The 24,800-nt window shown below is 45.1% G+C and overlaps 1 protein-coding gene and 1 pseudogene across 1 annotated transcript in view; one reads left to right on the top strand and one right to left on the bottom strand.

Annotated features, from left to right (window-relative positions):
• LOC142588937 (uncharacterized) overlaps positions 1–24,800 on the bottom strand; it is a 69,261-nt gene that overhangs the window by 2,112 nt on the left and 42,349 nt on the right. Inside the window, exons 2-4 of the mRNA XM_075700749.1 lie at positions 12,020–12,376; positions 837–1,004; positions 381–597 (exon numbers count right to left, since the gene is read on the bottom strand). Coding sequence (XP_075556864.1) covers positions 381–597; positions 837–1,004; positions 12,020–12,376 — 742 coding nt within the window. The remainder of the gene's footprint in view (positions 1–380; positions 598–836; positions 1,005–12,019; positions 12,377–24,800) is intronic.
• Positions 3,385–5,718, top strand: LOC142588452 (uncharacterized; annotated as a pseudogene).

Genomic DNA, 24,800 nt, shown 5'->3' with positions numbered 1-24,800 from the left:
TATGAGACGGAGGCACATACGATACAAGTGGCTTCTCGAACCAATATAAACACTTATACCTTTCAACTGCAAGGAACATTTTGGGTTATTTTGCAACTAGGAGGCGCACATGGATCACAACACGCTTCAGATAAGAGAATCCACTAACGAGAGCAAATTAAGTATAACTTGCCATCGTACCTAAAATGTTGCCTCACTGCACTTCTTTGAGGCACATATGGCACAAGAAGCGCCATGAACCAGTGCAACGTATGCCTCGAGTGACTACAGACACCGGACATATGGCACACAAGAGCCTTCACGAACCAGCGCAGAGATTCGCAACTACAGATCTCGAAGGCTCCATGACACGCACGAGGCCTCGGGAACCAGCGACTCACGGGAAGAAGAACTGGAGCGCGATGCCGAGCAGCCCGTATCGTCCGGGCTTGTTGTGCGCCTCGCAGACGGTCCTCTTGAGGCACTCCTGGGCGTCCATGCGGGGCACCAGGTTGGGCATCTTGGCCGCCACGTCCAGCAGCAGCCGGTGGCTCTTGTCCAGCGCCGTCTGGACCAGCTTGAGCGCGACGCTGTCGTTGCGCCGTCCCTGGGCACAGACTGCGGAGAGCGTCGTTGTGATGTGTCTTTGCTCGGAAGACAATATAACCACTTCCATCGCAGTAATCTCCGACACCCTGCTCTGTAAAGCATGAAATAAGTGAACTCGATCGTTTCTAGGCGACACTTGACTGGCAACCGAACAAACTGTGATAGCCGTCACAAGCAAATACGAACGCAAAGGCGCGCGCACACGCCGAGTATAGTTCCCGCTGTGGTGCAACAATAAAGATGGGCACCTTGCGTCTTCTTCTTGCGCGCCGTGGATGGAACATAACCGACTTGGCCGAGGGAACCGCGAGGTAGGACGCCGTCGATTCTTCCATGTCGGCTGCTGCGACGAGACAGCGCACCTTGGCGCGCTGATGTCGGCCGCGAGCTCTCTCCGCCAACGTGCTGCAGGCCAGCTGTGCGAGGGCAAAAAAAGGGGACTCATTTTATGGCTGACCGCAGAAGCCGAGATGTGGCGCAAAGAGCGCGTGCTTGCCGATAATATTGCAGCTCCGACTGCAGACCTTCGCGTTGCGTTTTGCATCGTTATACGGTGATCGGGTTCGGCTTCGACCTGACGCCAGCTAGCCTCTGCTCAAGTTAGCACACGCGAAACGAGGTGACAAGCGCGTACTGCAAAGCCATCCCCCGTTTTGCTAGACGCAGTACTTGTGTGTTTCCAAGTCCGCATACCTGAAACGCTTGCGGTTCGTGGTATAAGGAAACCCGAACGAGAGATGTTTGTTAGCCACGACCGTACGAAAAAGGATGGGCGACGGTAACATACAGACGAAGACTAGAAGCAAACAGGACGAGCGCTAAAACGCTGGACGAGCTCTCCATTGAAATGATGTATGCATATGTGATTGGAAGAACAGCACCAAAGAAACGTCACATGGTTTGAACAATATCAGTAAACAGATAAGCATACCAGGAAGCAGGGAAACTATACAATTGGCAGTGGCTTAGCTCGGGTATGCCAGGATATACATAGCGAAAGCTGAGGCATAGCGTGGTTAGCCTTGGTTAATCTTGATTGCAAGTCCAGGTTAAGCCTGTTTTCACATGCTGCGACTGCAACGACGAAAATCGGTGCTGTCGCACGCGTCGCAATGCGATTTTTAGAGGGCTCATTTCACATGATTGCGATTTCAACAATGCGACTGGTGCGACGCCCAGGGTTGCTTACTGCCAGGTTTCGTGGCACACGCTGCATAATTACTTTATTGTAGTGAATAAAACGTTTACACTATAATATTATTGACTTATCTTGATTAGAAGCAAATAATATGTACGTTTACTAATTTAAAACCGTTAGTTAAGATTTGTCTTGGAGTGCGCGACGGCGGTTTCTGTAGTTCAGTGCGACATCGCGCACGTAAACAGCTGTTCGCAGGTGGTTCAGCGATTCTTTATTCTATGGTTCAGCGCTGTGTGTTCTCTTATCTACCTTCTATGACCGTTTCGTTTTGCCTGCGCTACAACAATCTACAAGATGGCCTATCGACAAGTTCATATAGCTACCCTCACCGTATATGCAGTATTCGGAATTCGGCTGCCACGAAGTTGTCGTGTCAGCCCAACAAGATCCTCGCGCTACCCGTGCTAGGCGTCAGCTTCTGGAGAAATGATGCGTGTGTATTGCCCGTCATTGCGCATATGTGGTGCCTGCTCCTAGCCATATTCTTACGCCAAACGCAACAAGAAGCACCAACCCGAACGCCCGCGCGTGCCCCTGAACGAAGCCTCAAACGATCTGTGTGATTACGACGTGGAATGAAAATTGTGTTGTGAAATTCAACCTTAGCGCCAGCCTGGTTCGTCCATCGCCGTGCTTGCGCTGCGAATACATATATGGGAGCCCTCTATAAATATTTCTAAAGGCGCAAAAGCCGACGCATCAAATGTTTCGAGCAGTTGCCGTCACTTTTGTAGAAACCTGTACGTTGTAACATAGCATTCTAAAAGACACGCTTCTCGTCCACTTTGTTGTCCCGTGTCTCGCGCTGGTAGTATACTCGGAACTTCTAACAAGAATACCATATCAATACGCGCTATTCATAATGCAGGATTGTAGGCCCACGGCAGGCGCACTTGCCGTAGAATTTTTCAGCTTTCTGCTCAGCCTCGCACGCCTCTCACGGTTAGCCTGTTTTGTGGAAATAAATAGTATTATTATTATATTATTAATGTTATTAGATATTATAGTTTCTTCACTGTAATTTATAGCAATCTTCCAGATTTCTTAAGGGGGGACGCGGCTTTCGCATCGCGAAAAATGACCGAAAAACCGATTTTTCGAAAATCACATTTTCAGTTTTTATAACCCTTTCTCTACCTGATTCCAAAATATCTTCCCTGAAAACCGCTTAGAAGTGCTTTAAAAAAATTGTTGTATCAGCCACGGCGACGAGAAGTTTTGCGGAAATCGCAAAAAGACGGGTGTTTTTCAAGCCACGACATCTCCGTAACGGCGCAACCGAACGCCGCCATCTTGGTCGCAACAGAAAGAGCATTTCTTCAGCTTCAAATCTGCCGCCTTCCCGGCCTCCTCCGAGCGAAAACAAATGCAGAAAAAGCAAACGTTTCGAGGTCTCGCGGAGGTTCCTGATTGGCGGCGCGCGCCACGTGACAGCGGCGCGCGGCCCCGTTGGTCTCCGGAGCGGTTGCCCCTAGCAACGGCGGGCGAAGTGCCGCGCGTCGTCTGCTCTTCCCGAGGCTACGTTCTCCATCGCCCGTATCACGAGCCTCTCCATAGTTCCGGTAGCGGCTCAGAAGCTCTGTGGCGTAGTTTCGCGTTGGATCTCGGCTGTGATCATGGATCGGCGACGGCACAAGAAGAAATACAAAACTTCGCATCAATTTGGCAGCCGTAAGCGCAAGTCTCCGATGCCCAAAAGTAAAGCGTCATCAAGAGCTTCCAGTGCTGATTCTGCTGATGTTCAGTGCGGCGCGGACATCGTGGACACACAGCAGCAGTTCCCTCAATGTATGGATTCTTCGGACCCACAACCAAGCACCTCGCGCGCCGACGTCTCGGACCCGCGACGACGCACCTCGGGCGCCGACGACTCGGACCCGCGACCAAGCACCTCGGGCGCCGACGACTCGGACCCGCGACCAAGCACCTCGGGCGCCGACGACTCGGACCCGCGACCAAGCACCTCGGGCGCCGACGTCTCGGATCCGGGACCAAGCACCTCACGCGCCGACGACTCGGACCCGCGACCAAGCACTTCACCCGCCGACGACTCGGACCCGCGACCAAGCACCTCGCGCGTGGATGAAACGCAGTCGAGATTCGGCAGTACAATTCAGGCTCACTTGGAACCGCACTACATATCGATAGAAGCTTCTCGTGGGCGAGCCGAGACAGTGCAAGCATCACTCAGTTCTGTTTCGGCGACCGAAAGAAAAATGAAGCTCACAGGTGAGAGAGGAAGTTGTGCCAATGTGGAGCTGGCGGATGAGTTTTTGGTTGTGCAGGTCACAGCATTGAATGCTTTGTACAAGAATGCCTTGTGCCAAGAATGCTCTCAGCCGGGACTGACTGTTCATTTGGGAACAAGGCATGGATTGGCTGCACGAATGCTACTGACCTGCAATGCCTGCGGCGTTGTTGCAAGTGAATGGTCATCGCTGCGAGTAGAGGGTGGTAAGGCTTTTGACGTGAATATGCGTACAATGCAAGCAATTAAAACCACCGGCAGAGGGGCAACTGCACTGACTGACTTTTGGTCAGTAATGAACGTTTCACACAGAAGCTTGCACCATAAGACATTCCAAAGACACCAGAAATCAAAATTCAGGCCTGCTGGTGGGATGGCTGCAGCAAGTCTCTTTTCTGATGCTGTGGCAGCCGTGCGGAAAGTTTACAGCGAAATGGACCTGGCATTCAAAAAAAAATGTGACGGTAGTCTACGATGGCACATGGATGACACGTGGTCATGCATCCCATATTGGTGTGGGCACAATAATTGAATTTTACACTGGTCTGGTGCTTGACTGCGTTGTGCTCTCGAACAGATGCCATGGATGCACGCTTGGGCCGAAAGAAAACGATGAAGGCTACAGTGAATGGAAAGAGAATCACGTGTGCCAAAAGAACACCGATGCAAACTCAAGCCGTATGGAGGTCGAGGCAGCGTTGATCTTGTTCAGAAGGTCACTGGAAAGGAATGACCTCCGATTACACATGTGTTGTTTGTGATGGGGATAGCCGTACCTTCCAGGCCCTTTGTGAAGACAAGGCTTATGGCTTCATTACATTCAACAAAGAGGACTGTATCAATCACGTTAAAAAGAGGATGGGTACAGCCCTGCGAACACTTGTCTCAAAAAGCAGAAGAAGTAAACCAATTGGAGGGAAGGGTGGCCTGACCCAAGACCTAATCAAAAAGCTCACCAATTATTATGGCATGGCCATACGTAACAATAGTGAAGTAGATGATATGCAAAGGGCCATAATGGCAACCTTTTATCATATCACTTCAACAGATAAAGACCCTCATCATGAGCTCTGCCCTCCAGGACCCCTGAGCTGGTGCAGACACCAGGCTGCAGAAGCTGAAGGTAAAGCTCCGCCAGAACACAAGTACAAATTGGCAACACATGTTTCAGCTGCGTTGCTGCCTGTGTATCAACGCCTCTCGGATCCTCAGCTACTCAGCCGTTGCCAAGGCAAGAAGACTCAGAATGCAGCCGAGAGTCTCCACGCTGTCATTTGGTCAATTCTACCAAAAGAGCAAAATGCTTCATTGATCGCAGCGGAGACAGCTGTCAATGAGGCAGTCTGCAAGTACAATGCTGGAACGCTTCGTGCATACAGACAGTTTTGTGCCTCACTTGGCTTGAAGCCAGGAAAGCATTCCCTTCAAAGAGCTGCAGAAAAGGATGCCCTACGAAAAAAAAAAGGCATCGAAAAAACATCAGATGAAAGGCCACATGCCCAAGAAGCCCCGCTGTGCTAAGGACACCAAGGACTACAATCCTGGTGCATTTTAGGAGAGTGGAGGCAAGGCAAAACTTTGAAGGCCTTTTTCTCAAAACTGTGTTTTTGCCTTTCTGCTCAGTTTGCGGAGCTGATTTCTTTGTTACCGTTTGGCCTATTCTGACTCTGTTTTTTTTTTTTGCCTTGTTCCTTGGGCTACAGTGCAGGTCGTGACATTCTTGCTTTTGGGCCTTGACGTTTTATAAATTTATGATGTGGCTATTTGTTCACCTTGAAAGTGTGCTTGATACGAAGGTAACATAAAAAATGACACTCCAAAAAAATTTGTGTTGAAAAAAACAAAAGCAAGAATGTCACGACCTTCAGCGTGCATTTAGCTATGCAATCAGTACTTAACAAGCCTTCTATCACGTTTTTTATGTTACCCAGGCTCTTCACAAAGTTCGAGGTTGAAACATTCTGCTCAATCAAATTTAATAAAATGTTCTTGAGGTATCACTCTGAAACTTTTATGGAAGCATCAGGGAGACATTCTAAACATTTGTGCCAATTTTAATCAAAATCTATGAAGAAATAAGGAAGTTGATTTTCAAAGCCACGTCCCCCCTTAAGCTAGTCATGCATTTAACCTGTATTAGATCAACATTGTTACGACATGCTTATGGGAGTAATTTCAAACTAGATTGCTCAGCCAGACAAAGTACAAATGCAAGCCTCAATGTTTGTTCCAATTTGGTATTCCTAAACAGATTATATTGGCAGAATTTTATGTCTGCTTGCATTTCCTGCAATTCAATGTTCAGAGCTGGAAAAACTGATTCCTTTTCTTGCTGTCGAAAGGCTGCTTCAATGTCGATAGCAAGCTATAATTGTTCATTTCGAAAGTGTCAAGCAATGACTATATGTCTAAGCTTATCAATGCGTTTTTGTTCCATGAACACAATTAAGTTTTCTCTCTCCCTCATTGACAGCCATGGAATGAAACCGTTCACTTTCATAAGTACCAGGATGCAAACATTCTGGAGTTTGTCCTAAGCATTTGTCTGCATCCTATAGTGTGCATGTTTGTATCAAGTTCTGGTGTTACAATCTATAGTAATTAACTATAGTGCAACAGAAATACGATGGACAGGAACGAAGTGAACACACAGAGCGCTTCGTTCTTGTCTGTTGTCAATCTGTTGCACTTTAGTTAATAATGAATACACACAAACTCATCTAGTTTTCAGTTATTATGACGGGCTTATAAGCCCGCTTGTGTCCTGGAATATCTGCACGGCTATGTATCCTGTAATTTAATTTCTGGCCATGTGCTTGCAAGTCGCGTGTCAATCTCCTGATTTTCCTGACAATCTTGTGTGATGTGCAGGCCCAAATAGTTTCTGGTGAAACCATGCAGGGTGTTGTGCAGGGTGTAATCTGCACTACAAGTGCTGCTTTGATTGCTTTCAGTTCAGCTTTTCTAGGTGTAGGATGACCTGGAATGGTACTCACTTATATGGGCTTTAGCTTTATGTAGTGTCATACTACTGTTACACTGCTATTGCCATGCCATATGTGCCTTATGTTTGCTTGCATCTTCATGATTAGCAACCTCCTCTGTGTGTTTGGCAGTTGCATATAGTCTCCTGGCCTAATTGTTTGCCCCCATATTCCACGGTATGGGCCTGTTGTGTTTCAAGTTCAGGCACTCCCGAGGTTGTGTTTCTGAAGGGAGGGGTAGTCGTCTTTGCATCTCATATGCTAGCTGGCATAGTATCTGGGGACGAGGTTCTGAGCTCTTGAGACAAATAATTTGTGCTGCAGGCTGCAACTCTACTGTTTGTTCGTTAGCTCTTTCTCATAGAGGTCTTCAAGCATGGTAAAGTTGGAAAGACCTGTTATTACTACCCGATGCCTGTATTCGATGAGTTGTCTTTTTTGTGTGCTGCTGGTAATTCATACCGTACCATACCTTGGACACAAGCACAGCATCTGCGATTTTCTATAGTATCCACTTGTCCACCCCCATTATTTCGAGATTATTCTTTTCACCAGGTGTGGAAGTTGCGTCCAGGCATTGCATAATTGTTTCATCCACGTGCTGGCTGTGCCGTCATGGGCTTACACTAGCTGAGGATTTGTGGATGTTGACTTGCGGCATATTTGTCCAGCTATGTGGATCACAATGTGCAATCTGGGGTAGTTCTTGATTCTAGTCTTTCTTTTTTTTCCGACGTTGATATGAGCTGACTTATCAGAAAGCGAGAGGCCAGACTGGCCAAGAAAGTCTGCAGTGTTGTCGAGGGCTTGTTGCATCATTCTTGATTTCTATAGAAAATAGCTTTCCCATAGACTGTAATACACCATCGGCTGCAGCGTTTCTTGTAGTATGCCCGTGTTGTTGGTGTGTGTGGGACAAATGTACCTCCAACTCTCAGCTGGAATTTTCTGTCTTTCAGAAAGTTACTGTCGAAGCGCTCTACCAGAAATTTTTTTGCTCATCGTTCCTCTTATTAGAGTGGCATGAGGCAGTACTGCTGTTAAAAGCCTCTTCACTCTCTTAATTCTTTCATTAGCGGTATTACACAATGTCCTGCAATAAAGTTTCTGCTGCTTATGGCCCACTCATATCTGCCAGAAGGGACAACTCTTGAAAAAGGTTTTCTTTGTGCTATGTGTGCGACGTAGTATGAGCATTCATGCCTTGACATTATGCATCTGTAGAACCAGCTTCCTGACAGAGTACTTGCTATACCTGATCATGCTTATTTGTGCAGTGCTGTTGAACAATACATATTGATGCAATGAATATTTACACACTCGAATTATCAGGAAACATGGTTGTTTTACAATTCTGCCCTTTGCTTTCTATTGGTGTTAGATTTTGCATAAGCATGCCCCCCTATGCAATAGTATTTTGAAGTGTAAGGGTTCAATAAAAGGTGATTAACTAAGTCTAAGTGCAAGAGCTTTTTCTTTCACCTATGACTCCCATCGAAATGCGACTTCCATGGCTGGCAAAACAACCCCTCGCCTTGTGTTAGCAGCAGTATGCTATAGCCACAGTGGCAGGTGAAAAAATTGAAGAACAATATTTCTGTCTATAATTTTTTTCTTGCCTGTATGTAAGTAAAGTTTGGAATAAGTTTGTCATTCCAAAAAAGCCCAGTTTGTGTTCTTTTATTAAATAAACCACATATTGTGTATAGTTGAAATGCAGAAATTTGTTCTAAAATCCTCGGGTTATATATGTTCTTGCAAGTAGCATGGTATTTAATTAGTTCTAAAGATAGTAATCGCAGCCGATATCGTTATATGGTTTTACACACTAATATATGTGATCACAAACTTATTAGAAACTTACTAGAAACATGTAAGGCATGAATGTTTCTGCACACTTGATCAGCCGTGAACGTGCAAGAACTGCTTGTACTGGCTGACTTCACTGCACAGTTTTGATTTACTTTTCTTCAGCGTGTCGTTTTATACTGTTTTATCCCCACAAGAACAGCCCGTTTGCCTACTTTTCGCGTTGTTGCACGAGTTCTATATGATTGTGCAGGAGGGTACGTTGTCACTGTGCCACTATAGCAAGCAATTTACTTACAGTTAATTATCTTGCAGAGCAAGTGTTCACACAGATGCAGTAAGGATACAAAGTCCGCAACATAGCCAATGTTTATTGGTTTCTGTGCAAGAAAAAAAAAAATTATCCAGAGAAGAGGTGCAACTTAACGTGCATTTAATGTTTTATTCAAGCCACGGATTTAATGGTAACGTAGCAAATTCATTACGATAGCCTACACTTTCGCTCTGTCAAATTTAATAAGAAGCAAGATAAGCTTTCAAGATGCATCTGGAAATTCATGCTTGAAAACCGACAAGAAAATGCAACTGAACGGTACCGCGTTCAGAGCAACGTTGAAACTTCGGGTACTTTGCTGTCTTGTCATTTGCCCTTGCCAAGGTTGAAATCATTCAAGCTGCTCCGTAAGCGCGATTTCTGCATGCTACTCAGCAAAAGAAAATTCTGACGACCTAGTCGTCTGCTGGGGATCGAACACCTCCTAGCACTGACAACTCGCAAAGGCGTACGAAGCAAACGTGAAAATGCGCTTCATTTCCTGTGTAGCGTGTCAACAAACGCATAGAAATCGGAGAATGCAATGTGCGGTACAAGTTTTTTATTCTCCCTTCGCGTACGTACCGAATTCGACGATCCACGTCTCCGCGCATTGCACTTGTGGTGCGAGACGCCATTTTCCAAAACAAACCGGCGAAATAGCTCCGTTGACAGCTCTCCGCGCAATTTCGACGGAAAATCGCAGCGATCGGTGCGACGGTGCGACTGTGCGACCAACCCATAGAGTTTCTAATAATACCCTAGAGGGAAATGTGGCGCTAGTGTCTACGGGGGCTCTCATGAGCGTTGCCTCAACCTACATGGGAATGATGGGAAGTACAGGCTTCGGATTGACTTCAATCTTTAGACTAGTGGCGTTTGCTTGCGGCGCATTAAACGAAGCTATACTCAAATATTATCGCGTAAAAACTAATTTTATTTCTGCAGTATGTCATATAATGTACAACACGCTACATAAACTTTGTATGACTGTGAGATGGAAGCACGGTTTACTATGGTTCATCACCAGGACACACCAGGGTATGCATTCTTGTACGATTCTGTTCCCGATTTAATGCCAAAAAATAATTATTTATTTATTTTTGCGACAGCTATAACAACCGTGCATGCACTTATATAAAAATACTCATCAATTATTTATGGAAATAAAAATGTTGTATTGTGAGAATGTTTTGCGCCCTTGAGCGCAATACTGCAAGTGTCGTCTGCTACGACACCTGCTCGTTGCAAACGCGAGACATTTCTGGCAGACGACAGGCACTTGCGAACTCTCTCGCTCTTTCGAAAGGCTGCGTCAGCTGTCACGATTGCTGAACGGCTTCAAGTACTTTGAAGCACATCTGCTGCAGTGCTAGCTAGGACGCTAGTGGCCTCCTACGAGTATATGCTTCATCATACTTTATATTGACGTACCGCTTCCGAAGCGTTATGGCGTGGCTTTGAAATTACCCATTTTGCGACCCTAGAGTACAGCCAGGAAGCAGCAACCTGTCCTACCACAAGTAAGTTTGTGTTTTCAAAGTCCTAAAACACGCATTTCAATGAGTGTTTTAGGAGCAATGCATGACGCAATGCAAACGAGCAATGCATGATGAAGCCCTCAATAAAATTTTATTGTCAAGCCACTAGAAGTGCAACTGTATATGTCTTGTATCAGTAGGGTCTTCTTTTCCCTATTCTGAAGTTTCATAAAGCACGTAACGCTACAGCGCCAACAAACTTTACAAACCAAAGTCCAAACGCTCAAAACATGTTCTTTCAACGTTTACGATGCCGTCGCTTTCTCGTCAGGACTTCGACACCACACCGCGACACAAACATAGTCTCAGTCGCTGGCCCAGCGCGCTATCGCCACTTCGAGCAACATAACAAAGGCAGAGAGCTTTGCGTTGCACTGTCCCACTGCAGGTTATAGCAATTGAGATTGAAGCGAAACCAAAGCTGAAAAAAAAAATGCTTGTAGACTGGTTCGCCAGTCAATAGAATGCCAATCCGAAGCCTGTACTTCCCATCATTCCCGTGATGGTTGAACGATCGCAGCGCCAGATTTCCCTCTAGGTATACTAATATGAAACTCTATGGAACAACCGGTTGGTCGCAGCCGAAAATCGGGGGGTCGGCACTGCGACTGCGATTTTCATCGCAAACGAAGGAAATCGCACTTCCGGTGCGACGAAATTCGCATCATGTGAAACAGGCTTTAGTCTGGTTGTCTAGCTATGTTGCGGCGTTTAGCCAGTCGTTCGGCACTCTGTTCGTCTGTTTCCTGGGCGATTCGTTTCCTCTTCATCTCGTTCCGATGTCGATTCCGGGCCTCCTCTTGCTTATCAGAATTGTCGCCGTCCATACTGCCGCCTCGACTACGGTTGCGGCGCACGCGAGCTCTCCTTTTCAATTCCCCGACATGTTATCAGGCATGCGACGCAGCTGGCGAAGCGAGCGGAGGCGAGCGCAACGACGAGGGACGCGGTGTGACGTCATTCAAAACGGCGGGGCGGGAAGGCACAGCACTGCGCAGCGGCGGAACACCTGTGGCGCGGTGCTACTAGTGGCGCATACGCAGTAATGACTAGGGAGCGAGAGAGAGAGAGAGAGAGAGAGAGAAATATCAGCGGCGAGACGGGCGTTTTGACGCCATGTGCCTCCTCGGAGCACCGCCACGGCGAAATCGCAAGTTCGCTGCCAGTAAAGCGTTCGCTTTAAAAAGGAGCCATTCCACTCCGTGTGGATGACCAGCGAGGCAGATCCGATCGGCGTTGGAAACACACCGCCACATGCGGGTACGCATTCGTCGCCGAGAAACGGCTTGAGCAGAGCTGTGCACGCGGCTCACCGAACCGAGGCATCTCACGTACCTGCCCAACACCGGGAAAGCACCGCGTCAGCACACCTTCCGCAGTCCGACCGTTTGCCGTAGGTTTCCCGGAGGTCGCCATCGAACCCTATCCAGGCGATCTCGGCAGCTTGATGTCGCAAGTTGCGAAGCTCTCTTTGGGACCTCGCGTAGGCGCCGTATGATCCCGCCCTCGTGGCCTCTTCCTTGCGCCATTCTCGGCCTCGCGATATGCGTCGTCGGCTCTTGCGACCACCACACCGCGGGCCGCCGGGTTGGCGTGGCGGTCGCTCCTCGTACACATTCGCTGCTACTATCAGGCGTGGCCTTCCCACAGCAACGGTGGAGGGAAATGGCACAAAAAGTTCGCCTTGGTCGCCTTATCAGGCGCGCACTACGTCACGCACTACGTCATACATTCACAGGGACAGCTGCGCCGTTTTAGACACACAGCTCCGACGCGACCGGCGTTATGCGTTTGCTTTTGTTGTTGGCTCTACCACTCTCACTCTTTAGGGAAGAGTTTTTAGGGTACAGCTTTCCTGCGCAGACGCCATAAAATCCCGTATCCTAGCCAAAGACAGCTTCGCTGCAAAACTAAACACGAAAAGGCACTACTTGGGAGGGACGCATGATATTGATGTCTGACTAACGCAAGTCTCTTCTGATCTTTTAATATGAAATGCCTCAATTATTTCGCGTGTATCTTGAAAGAATTTTTGTGTCCTCAAACAAAGGTGTACGATCACCATTAAAACAATGCGACACTAGATGTGACGCGTCAAGGTTAAGTGAATGATTTTAGTACGACATAGAGGCACCCGTCGCTCTGATTACACGAGTGGAATTTGGTGAATTATACCAGTGCGATACAAACTGCAAAAGGGAACGCACGCCTTACACCGCAGTAAGTTTCTTCTCCCTGCTCCTTATTATGATGGCAAACATTTGCGGGGGTGGGGTGGTGGCGAAAAATCCATATTGGCATCATATCTACCGGCCACATTCCGCAAACCGTGTGACAAAGTGTGCACATAAAGGCACCACAGCAAACCTTATTTTCTTTCTTTTGTTTTTCTTGTTGGTTTGTAAAGCAGTTTTTGCCCATTTTGAAAGCTTTTCACAGATTAGTAATAACCAATGAGCAGGATAGCCAGCCTTCTCCAGCCTATCTATCTGTTGCGAAAAACTTTGTGGTATGCCGTGTGGACTTGACGTAGCGATAGCAGACCTAAGAGCTGAATAAGCCATCCCATGTTTTACAAGTCTGAGATGGTAAGAAGAAAATTACGAAGCATTTCATTTTTTTTTCTTTTTTGCCCTTGGCGAATAGCACCAACAGACACGTTGCTGTTGGACCGTTATGCCCAGATCTAAAAACCGTAATTTATTATTCCGATTAAGTTCAAGCGTAAGGGCAAGACAAACGCCACATTCCCTAAAAGCTTTCAAAATACCCGTTGCTTTCTCGGTGTAGTTATCGCACAAACAAATCCCGAGGCAAGCTCTACGCATGTAAGGGTACGTACTGCCTATTCCTTTAGATTGTTCTGTCGTATCGACAACACTTGGGTACAAGTCGCTCAAAACCGGTGCAACTCTCGAGCCAATGCAAACTGCCGATTTGATGTTTGATGCCTGATGCTTGACAAAACGTAATGTCCGCAGGCAAGCGTGAAAAGCGCGACAGCTCGTCATTTGCACTTCATGTCAGATCTTCCCCGTCTGAAATGCTAGAAACGCACTTGTCACCGCCGGCTTCAACACGCACGAAGGCCGCGCTCGACCGCCTCGGCAGCTATTGCGGCGACGCGGTGGCGCTGCGAGCGGAGGTGGTTCCTGTATATGCTCCCGCTGTGCGTCTCTGCCGCATTCGGGCGTGACGAGATGTCTTAAGCCTGTTTCACATGATGCGATTTTCGTCGCACCGGAAGTGCGATTTCCGTCGTTTGCGATGAAAATCGCAGTCGCAGTGCCGACCCCCCGATTTTCGGCTGCGACCAACCGGTTGGTCGCACAGTCGCACCGTCGCAGCGATCGCTGCGATTTTCCGTCGAAATTGCGCGGAGAGCTGTCAACGGAGCTATTCCGCCGGTTTGTTTGGAAAATGGCGTCGTGCGCGACAAGTGCAATGCGCGGAGACGTGGATCGTCGAATTCGGTACGTACGCGAAGGGAGAATAAAAAACTTGTACCGCACATTGCATTCTCCGATTTCTATGCGTTTGTTGACACGCTACACAGGAAATGAAGCGCATTTTCACGTTTGCTTCGTACGCCTTTGCGAGTTGTCAGTGCTAGGAGGTGTTCGATCCCCAGCAGACGACGAGGTCGTCACAATTTTCTTTTGTTGAGTAGCATGCAAAAATCACGCTTACGGAGCAGCTTGAATTATTTCAACCTCGGCAAAGACAAATGACAAGACAGCAAAGTACCCGAAGTTTCAACGTTGCGCTGAACGCGGTACCGTTCAGTTGCATTTTCTTGTCGGTTTTCAAGCATGAATTTCCCGATGCATCTTGAAAGCTTATCTCGCCTCTTATTAAATTTGACAGAGCGAAAGTGTAGGCTATCGTAATGAATTTGCTACGTTACCATTAAAGCCGTGGCTTGAATAAAACATTACATGCACGTTAAGTTGCATCTCTTCTCTGGATAATTTTTTTTTTCTTGCACAGAAACCAATAAATATTGACTATGTTGCGGACTTTGTATCCTTACTGCATCTGTATGAACACTTGCTCTGCAAGGTAATTAACTCTACAGCTAGTAGATTAAGTAAATTGCTGGCTATAGTGGCACAGTGACAACGTACCCTCCTGCACAATCATGTAGAACTCGTGCAACAATGCGGAAAGCAGGCAAACGGCCTGTTCTTGTGGGGATAAAACAGTAAAAAACGACACGCTGAAGAAAAGTAAATCAAAACTGCAGTGAAGTCAGCCAGTTCAGCCAGTACAAGCAGTTCTTGCACGTTCACAGCTGATCAAGTGTGCAGAAACATTCATGCCTTACATGTTTCAGGTAAGTTTCTAATAAGTTTGTGTCACATATATTAGTGTGTAAACACATATAACGATATACGCTGCGATTACTATCTTTATAAGTAATGAAATACCATGCTACTTGCAAGAACATATATCACCCGAGTATTTTAGAACAAATTTCTGCATTTCAACTATACACAATATGTGGTTTATTCAATAAAGGACCACAAACTGGGCTTTTTTGCAATGACAAACTTATTCCGAACTTTACTTACATACAGGCAGGAAAAAAAATTATAGACAGAAATATTGTTCCTCAATATGTTCACCTGCCACTGTGGCTATAGCATTCCACTGCTAACACAAGGCGAGGGGTTGATTTGCCAGCATGGAAGTCGCATTTCGATGGGAGTCATAGGTAAAAAAAAAAGATCTTGGACTTATATTTAGTTGATCACCTTTCATTGAATCCTTAAACTTCCAAATACTATTGCAGAGGGGGGCATGCTTATGCAAAATCTAACACCAATAGAAAGCAAAGGGCAGAATTGTAAAACAACCATCTTTCGTGATAATTTGAGTGTGTAAATATTCATTGCATCAATATGTATTGTTCAACAGCACTGCACAAATAAGCATGATCAGGTATAGCAAGTACTCTGTCAGGAAGCTGGTTCTACAGATGTATAAATGTCAAGGCATGAATGTTCATACTACGTCGCACACATAGCACAAAGAAAACCTTTTTCAAGAGTTGTCCCTTCTAGTAGATATGAGTGGGCCATAAGCAGCAGTAACCTTATTGCGGGGCATTGTGTAATGCCGCTTATGAAAGAATGAAGAGAGTGAAGAGGCTTTTAACAACAGTACTGCCTCATGCCACTCTAATAAGAGGAACGATGAGCAAAAAAATTTCTGGTAGAGCGCTTCGACAGTAACTTTCTGAAAGACAGAAAATTCCAGCTGAGAGTTGGAGGTACATTTGTCCCACACACACCAACAACACGGGCATACTACAAGAAACGCTGCAGCCGATGGTGTATTACAGTCTATGGGAAAGCTATTTTCTATAGAAATCAAGAATGATGCAACAAGCCCTCGACAACACTGCAGACTTTCTTGGCCAGTCTGGCCTCTCGCTTTCTGATAAGTCCGCTCATATTGACGTCGAAAAAAAAAGAAAGACTAGAATCAAGAACTACCCCAGATTGCACATTGTGATCCACATAGCTGGACAACTATGCCCACAAGTCAACATCCACAAATCCTCAGCTAGTGTAAGCCCATGACGGCACGTGGGTGAAACAATTATGCAATGCCTGGATGCAACTTCCACACCTGGTGAAAAGAATAATCTCGAAATCATGGGGGTGGACAAGTGGATACTATGGAAAATCGCAGATGCTGTGCTTGTGTCCAAGGTATGGTACAGTATGAATTACCAGCATCCCACAAAAAAGACAACTCATCGAATACAGGCATCGGGTAGTAATAACAGGTCTTTCCAACTTTATCATGCTTGAAGACCACTATGAAAAAGAGCTAACGAACAAGCACCTAGACAGAGTACAGAGTATATGTATATGTATATGCAGCCTGCAGCACAAATTCTGTCTCAAGAGCTCAGAACCTCGTCCCAAGATACTATGCCAGCAAGCATGTGAGATGCAAAGACGACTACCCCTCGCTTCAGAAATACAAGCTCGGGAGTACCTGAACTTGAAACACAACAGGCCCATACCGTGAAATATGGGGGCAAACAATTAGGCCAGGAGACTATGCAGCTGCCAAACACACAGAGCAGGTTGCTAATCATGAAGATGCAAGCAAACATAAGGCACATATAATATGTACACTGATCTGGCAATAGCAGTGTAACAGTAGTATGACTCTCCCGCCTACCCTGAGTTTTCCCCAGAAAAAGAAAGACATCTTTGAAGGATAGATCAAAATTGGTGCTTGATGGAGCCAAACATAACTAGAAATTCTACAGAAAGAAAATACAGAAAAATTCCAAGTGCAGGAAAAAATCATTACAATTGCCAATCCTGCATGCCAGCACCTTTCAAGAAACACTGTTGTTATTCCAATAGACAGACTGACAGCTTGCTTATGCAAGCACATTCTTCCAGTTCCATGCCATTGGGAAAAATTGAGTTTCCTGGAAGGTAGCCACATGCACACTTGGTGATCATAATGTTTTTTCCCTGGACTTGTATATCTATATGTATTTTCTCCCTTTCTTTCTTTTATGTTTGGTTTCATCAAGCACTAGTTTTTATCAGGTTTTATTGCTGTACTACTTTCTGGTAACCTTTATAGATCACTGCATTTTCACAATAAACTTTTTAATTCGAAGTTCGCGTACCCTGTTCTTACTGCTTCATACTATACATTCTTGCTACATTGGCCAAATAAACGATTTTATAAGGTACACAGAAGCATCATAAGGGCTATTAAAGTGACTTGTTGCACTCTAAAAAAATGAATAGCCTGACTGCAAATGGCACCAGAGAACACATAGGACAAACAAGAAAACCGAGATGGTCTAACAACCAAAAGTTTAATGTACACACCGAGTAAATGCTCGCTGACAAGCAATAGACTGAACATACACAAAAAGGAGAAACAAAAATTCATGTGCATTTTCTGACAGGAAATGCATCCATTTTTAACAGAGGCCGTGCTGACAAGATTAACCCAGCATTTTTAAATCTACAGCTTCCGTAATTTCTCTAGGCAGCCGATCTGCACAGAATGCTAGCTTCTTCCTCTACAATGCACGCTCAGATGTGGAGAATACATTGTAGAGGAAGCTAGCATTGTGTGCAGATCGGCTGCCTAGAGAAATTATAGAAGCTGTAGATGCAAATACACTGGGAGAATCTTGTGTCAGCATGGCCTCTGTTACACTGTCAGAGATAAATGCGTTTCTTGTTGGGATCTGTATGGACACACATCATATCTTGCTTCGGCTTTTTGTGTAATTTCGATTTATTGCTTGTCGACCAGCATTTACTCGTCATGTTCAATAAACTTGCATTTGTTAATACACCTCATGATTGTCTTGGTCTCTAGCAGAAAGGTGTTCATTCTTTTTACAGTGAAGCTGTATATGCCTAGGCGAAACACTCGTGGTCGGATCACAAAAACCCTAGTGTGGGGGTGTGAGCCATTGTTTAAGGGGGTGTGAGCCATTGCATTCGTCTTGCATGATGGACGGAGAAATTTCTTGTTGGGTAGACATAGAAATGCTTATGCATTTCAAACATACATTTATCTACGTATTATTGCAGGGAAGGGACACAGAGGGGGATGGGGTTAAGACAAGATCATGATGTCATTATTATCTCGCAGCAAAGGTGTGGTGGGCCATTGGCTAGACCGATAGTGACGTCGTTTCTCTGTAGCAGCAGAGTGCGCGTGCAGCAGTCTCTCTCAGACTTCCCGATAGGTTCAAAAATGTGTCCCTGTATTTAATTAAATGAAGTGTGCAGCGCCGGTGTGTCACTTGGTAACTACAGTGCATAACCGAGTCATAAATATTATGATTAACGCATTACAAAACACAAATGCGTAACATAATTCAGAAAGACTTTGATGGACCCGCTGTATTAACACAATGAACCACTCATTGTACTTTCCATGATAGTGATCTTGCAAAGCGCGATGTGTGGCCTTCCACATAAACAATGTGATAAACCCAAGCCAAACGTGTGCATAACCTGATTAAGAAACACAGACATAACCAATAATATAGAAATACTTGAATAAACCATTGGAATTAACCCAGTGATAAACACTGGGGCCGCACATTCCAGCTTCGCTGGTTTACCATCTGTACAGGCTGCATGGGTAGTAATTTTTTCTGTCGTTAAGTATTGTATAATGTTGTGCCAGTAAAACACATTGGGCTAGTTGGTGCAATGTATTGGTACTGCTTTTTTGCTGGTTTTTTCTTAATGTTGTGCCCTTCCATTTGTAACAACTTTTTTATTCCCCCTCGCATAATACTCCAAACTTGCAGCCTGCGAGGTATATAAATAAATAAGTACATAGGCACGTCATTCATTCATCTGCAGACACCTCGCACCATTCCTTGCTCAACAAACATCGCTGTGTTGATGTCTAGCAGCGTGCATCTACATTAACTGCCGTTTGCGTTTCGGTATGGTTTGTGAACAGTGTGATGTATAAAGATTACATGACATTAAGGTCGTGACCTATGCGGTGCATAAGCAAACCTTGCAAAAGATGACATGTTCGATTGTTGAAATTAAGACAAATTGTATATATCGCAGTTACTTTTAACAGCATTTAATTGACCACTTGACAAAAACTTCACTTCGCATAGATTCCAACACGTACACTGAATCTGCAGTTTTTTTTCTGCTTATTAATGTAATCATTACTGCATGGCCACATTGTAGATTTGAAAACAAAGTTAAATAAATTTGTTTGTTGCAATATAACAATATGTGTAGATCACTGCGATTGTAACCCCAGAACTTGATACAAACATGCACCCTATAGGATGCAGACAAATGCTCAGGACAAATTTCAGAATGTTTGCATCCTGATACTTATGAAAGTGAACGGTTTCATTCCATGGCTGTCAATGAGGGAGAGAGAAAACTTAATTGTGTTCATGGAACAAAAACGCATTGATAAGCTTAGACATATAGTCATTGCTTAACACTTTCGAAATGAATAATTATAGCTTGCTATCGACATTGAAGCAGCCTTTCGACAGCAAGAAAAGGAATCAGTTTTTCCAGCTCTGAACATTGAATTGCAGGAAATGCAAGCACGCATAAAATTCTGCAATGTAATCTGTTTAGGAATACCAAATTGGAATAAACATTGAGACTTGCATTTGTACTTTCTCTGGCTGAGCAATCTAGTTTGAAATGACGCCCATAAGCATGTCATAACAATGTTGATCTAATACAGGTTAAATGCATGACTAGCTTAAGAAATCTGGATGATTGCTATAAATTACAGTGAAGAAACTATAATATCTAATAACATTAATAATATAATAATAATAATATTTATTTCTACAAAACAGGCTAACCGTGAGAGGCGTGCAAGGCTGAGCAGAAAGCTGAAAAATTCTACGGCAAGTGCGCCTGCCGTGGGCCTACGATCCTGCATTATGAATAGCGCATATTGATATGGTCTTCTTGTTAGAAGTTCCGAGTATACTACCAGCGCGAGACACGGGACAACAAAGCGAACGAGAAGCGTGTCTTTTAGAATGCTATGTTACAACGTACATGTTTCTACAAAAAGTGACGGTAGCTGCTCGAAACATTTGATGGGTGGGCTTTTGCGCCTTTAGAAATATTTAGAGAGGGCTCCCATATATGTATTCGCAGCGCAAGCACGGCGATGGACGAACCAGGCTCGCGCTAAGGTTGAATTTCACAACACAATTTTCATTCCACGTCGTAATCACAGATCGTTTGAGGGTTCTTTCAGGGGCACACGCGGGCGTTCGGGTTGGTGCTTCTTGTTGCGTTTGGCGTAAGAATATGGCTAGGAGCAGGCACCACATATGCGCAATGACGGGCAATACACACGCATCATTTCTCCAGAAGCTAACGCCGAGCACGGGTAGCGCGAGGATCTTGTTGGGCTGACACGACAACTTCGTGGCAGCTGAATTTCGAATACTGCATATGCGGTGAGGATAGCTATATGAACTTGTCGATAGGTCATCTTGTAGATTGTTGTAGCGCAGGCAAAACGAAACGGTCATAGAAGGTAGATGAGACAACACACAGCGCTGAACCATAGAATAAAGAACCGCTGAACCACCTGCGAACAGCTGTTTACGTGCGCGATGTCGCACTGAACTACAGAAACCGCCGTCGCGCACTCCAAGACAAATCTTAACTAACGGTTTTAAATTAGTAAACGTACATATTATTTGCTTCTAATCAAGATAAGTCAATAATATTACAGTGTAAACGTTTTATTCACTACAATAAAAGAATTATGCAGCGTGTGCCACAAAACCTGGCAGTAAGCAATCCTGGGCGTCGCACCAGTCGCATTGTTGAAATCGCAATCATGTGAAACGAGTCCTCTAAAAATCGCATTGCGACGCGTGCGACAGCACCGATTTTCGTCGTTGCAGTCGCATCATGTGAAACAGGCTTGAGCTGTGTGACGTGGCAGCTGTCCGCGAGGACTTCTGCTGAGCCGCATCACGAGCATGCCTGCGGAGTGGAGATACGATACCTTGCTCTCTGACTGCCTGGAAGTCGAATGAAAATAAAACAGTGACAAGTTTGTTCGGCCAAAAAAAAAAAAAAGGTATTTAGCAAACTCGAAAGACGCACATTCCCGCTACCGCACGATAATTTGAACATGAACGAGGTCGTAACTTTACGCTTGCTACAGACACACACTTACACTAGCTCCGCTATCTTACACCATTGCTATCCACTGATATCCAACAGACGCATGTAAAACTTGCGGACAGAGAGCAACGCTCCGGCAACAGCGGTAATCAAACCAGCTGCGTTCGCGACGCGTCCATAATCGCGGCCGTTGCCAGAGCAGGAGAAGGCTCGAGCTCGCTTCTTCCCGACGCCGCCCCGGATGCGGGAGTTGCCGGGGACCTTCTCCGTAGGCGTAGCCGCCGCTGCGAGGCGGCTACCCAACGTTCAGAGCTGGCAGACCAGCTCTGCCGAACCGACCAGTCCGGCAAGCCGAAGATGCTGCCCGAGTCCAAGGACTTCGAGCCGCCACCTGAGGCCACCACAGCAAGAACTGTTGTTGTTGTTGTAGCCTGTGGCACGTGTGGCTCCTACCCACGATGGGGGATTGGCCAAGAAATGGGTGGATTATACCAAAATAATATAGAGCATAAATTTCCTAATATCTATGGGAATAGCATTGAATAGGGTTGAATTACCGGTTAAAATGTAATCAGGAACGTGCTGTTGAATGAGTAATAATTAATTTAAAAGTAATAAAAATAGAATTTAGCAGGGCATTCGTTTAGATTCTGTAAGGAATGTTTGGACAGCGAAGCATGCATCCCTGTGGCTGAATCCCAAAGTGGACGCCCCGAACGAAAGAATTGCAGGTTCTGTCAAGCCCAGCCCAATTCTTCGAAAAGGTATCTCCAACAATATTCTTCTTAACGCAGCAAAGCGGCGACAAGATAGAAGTGCTGCATCGTCTCCTCCTCCTGACAAAAAGAACAAAGGGGAGAGGGAACCAAACCCGACCTGTGTAAATAGAAATTTAGGGAGGGAATGCGGCAGCGTAATTCGGTGAGGCAGACCTCAAGCATCTTTGTGTAACAAGATTCGCTATGCCAGGGAAATGCCAGGTGTTTATACTCTGGAGAAGCTGTCAAATGTGGGTTTGATAAGGCTGATCTAATTGATCTCATCCGAAATCTTGCCGCCGTGATCTGTGCTGTCACTGGTAGAATAGGAAGAACAGGGCCCGCTAGTGATGCATGTGCCAGTGAATCGGCAGTTTCATTAAAAAACAAACCTTTATGACCAGGCACCCAAATCAAATGAATACATTGCACATGGGCAGGAACTAGTCAGTGGAAGAGTTTTAGCATGGGTGACTCATTAGTAGCGGTAAGGCAAGAGCATACAGAAAGGGAGTCAGTAAGGATAGCAGCCGTTGTAATCGTTTGGTCTAATTTACGTAAAGCTAGGATTACTGCTAACAACTCGGCCAGAAAAATAGGCACAAAATCAGGCAATCTTAAAGAAAAAGACCAGTCGAGCGCAGGACAAAATTTTCCTATGCCAGCTTTTTCCTCGCACTGTGAGGCATCTGTTGCCATGATAATGTTTGTTTCCAGGGTGCTTAGGTGGTCTTGCAACATGGCGTTTAAGATGCCGTAAGGGAGTAGTTTCGCGTGGTTCGGGAAAATGTCGTCGAACCTGATCTCTGGGTAATTTGAATGCGTATTATTAGGAAGCACATCACGAATTTGCACATTTAGTGGTTCAAGTAATGTTTGCACAAATATAATCTGTGGTCTATGAAACCTGGGCCGATGAACAGAAAAAAATAATTCTGGATCGGAGATGAAAATAATTTGAGGACGGTTTAATAGTGATTCATATAGCCTTAAGAAGGTCTGAACGGTCAGAAGGTGAAATCGGCATAATATGGGTGGGATTCTTGCTTCCATGTATAATACGGCATTTGCAACGTATTTTGGAAGGCTATATAAGCACAGACGTAGGGCCTCTCGTTCTAACAAAACTAGCGGCCGAAGCTTGTATGGTGGAACACCTGAGAATAAAATACATCCAAATTCTAACACCGGACGAACGTACATTTTATATACCATCAAGAGGGATTTTCTGCGCATACCTGTTCTTCGATTGCTTAACTTGCGCAAAATGCCCATTGTACGAGCTCCTTTTGTCGCAATATATTCAATATGTGGCCGCCAGTTAAGATTACCGTTGTAAATAACTCCAAGGTACTTTAATGACTCTACTTGTGGGATGTCTTCGAGATGGTAGTTCAGCGATATGTATACTGGGTCTTTAACAGGAAAAACAAGTATAGCACACTTATTAGCATTCAGGTTTAAGTGTAAGCTATCCAGCCAGTGTTCCTGTTCCCTTAGATACGACTGCAAAGTTTCGTAAAGAGAGTATATGTCACTAGCCATACCAAAAAAGGCAATGTCATCAGCATAAACGTACGTACTGACTCCTGGGTGAACGGGGATTCTGCTCAGTAAAATATTAAATAATACTGGTGAGAGTACCGATCCCCGAGGCACACCTCTTGTTTGCTTATGTTTTCTAGAAGAATAGCCGCTTCGAAAACAATATAATTCCCTGTCTTTTAAAAATTCGTGCACCCATGCAACAATATAGCCTGGAAAACAATGGCTCTGTAACCGATTTGTTAAAATTGTGTGTTCAATGCTGTCATAGGCTTTACATATATCTAAGGTAACTAAAGCCGCGTATTGCTTTTTCTGTCTGGCGATGTTAATTCGACTTTCAAGGTCTACATGCGCGTGCCATATTGAATAGCCAGATCGAAATCCAATTTGGCAAGGACTCAACAATTGATTTTCGAATATAAACTCTATTATGTGTCCGAGAAGCACCCTTTCAATAAGTTTCACTATGTTTGATGTCAACGCAATTGGTCTGATGTTGTCGATAGTGTACCCTGCCCCTTGCTTTTTAAGTAACGGAATAATTTTGGCGATCTTCCATTCTTGTGGAATCCGTGCATTGCTAACAGAGTAGTTTACCAAGTTTAGAAGCTCACGTGGAGCTTCTTGAAAGAAAATCTTTAACATTGCATTTGTTATTCCGTCCGGGCCAGGCGCTGTAGTTGGCAACCGTAACATAACTTGTGCTACTTCCGAATATGATATCTCTTTGTAGTGCGATAATGCAGGAGTTAAAACAGAAGCTTGAAGGCGCGTCGCGAACAGGCTCTCCAATCCTTTAGCCAATAGCTCTTAAGGACTCCTGCATTTCCTGTGAGGTATAGACGATTGAGTCTACATTAACGCTTATTGGGAGTCTGTTTCTAGACCGAAGGTAATTAAATAAAGCACGTTTGTCTTTGGATTTAGATAGATAATCGAAATGGTTTTTATCGTACTCATCTTTTGCGTGTTTAATAGCACGTTTGAAGGTTGCCGAAATAAATTGATAATCTTTCCAATTTTGTGGGCTCTGATTATGTAGAAGTTTTTTCCAAGCAGCTTTCCTTCTTCGATAAACTCGTGTGTACTCACTGTTCCACCAAGGACTAGATGGGGAACGCTTAGCGGTCTGAATTACAA

Source organism: Dermacentor variabilis, chromosome 7 (genome assembly GCF_050947875.1).
Source record: "Dermacentor variabilis isolate Ectoservices chromosome 7, ASM5094787v1, whole genome shotgun sequence".
NCBI classification, from domain to species: domain Eukaryota; kingdom Metazoa; phylum Arthropoda; class Arachnida; order Ixodida; family Ixodidae; genus Dermacentor; species Dermacentor variabilis.
Note: the sequence above shows the minus strand (reverse complement) of the source record. Positions and strands in the feature narration are given on the sequence as shown.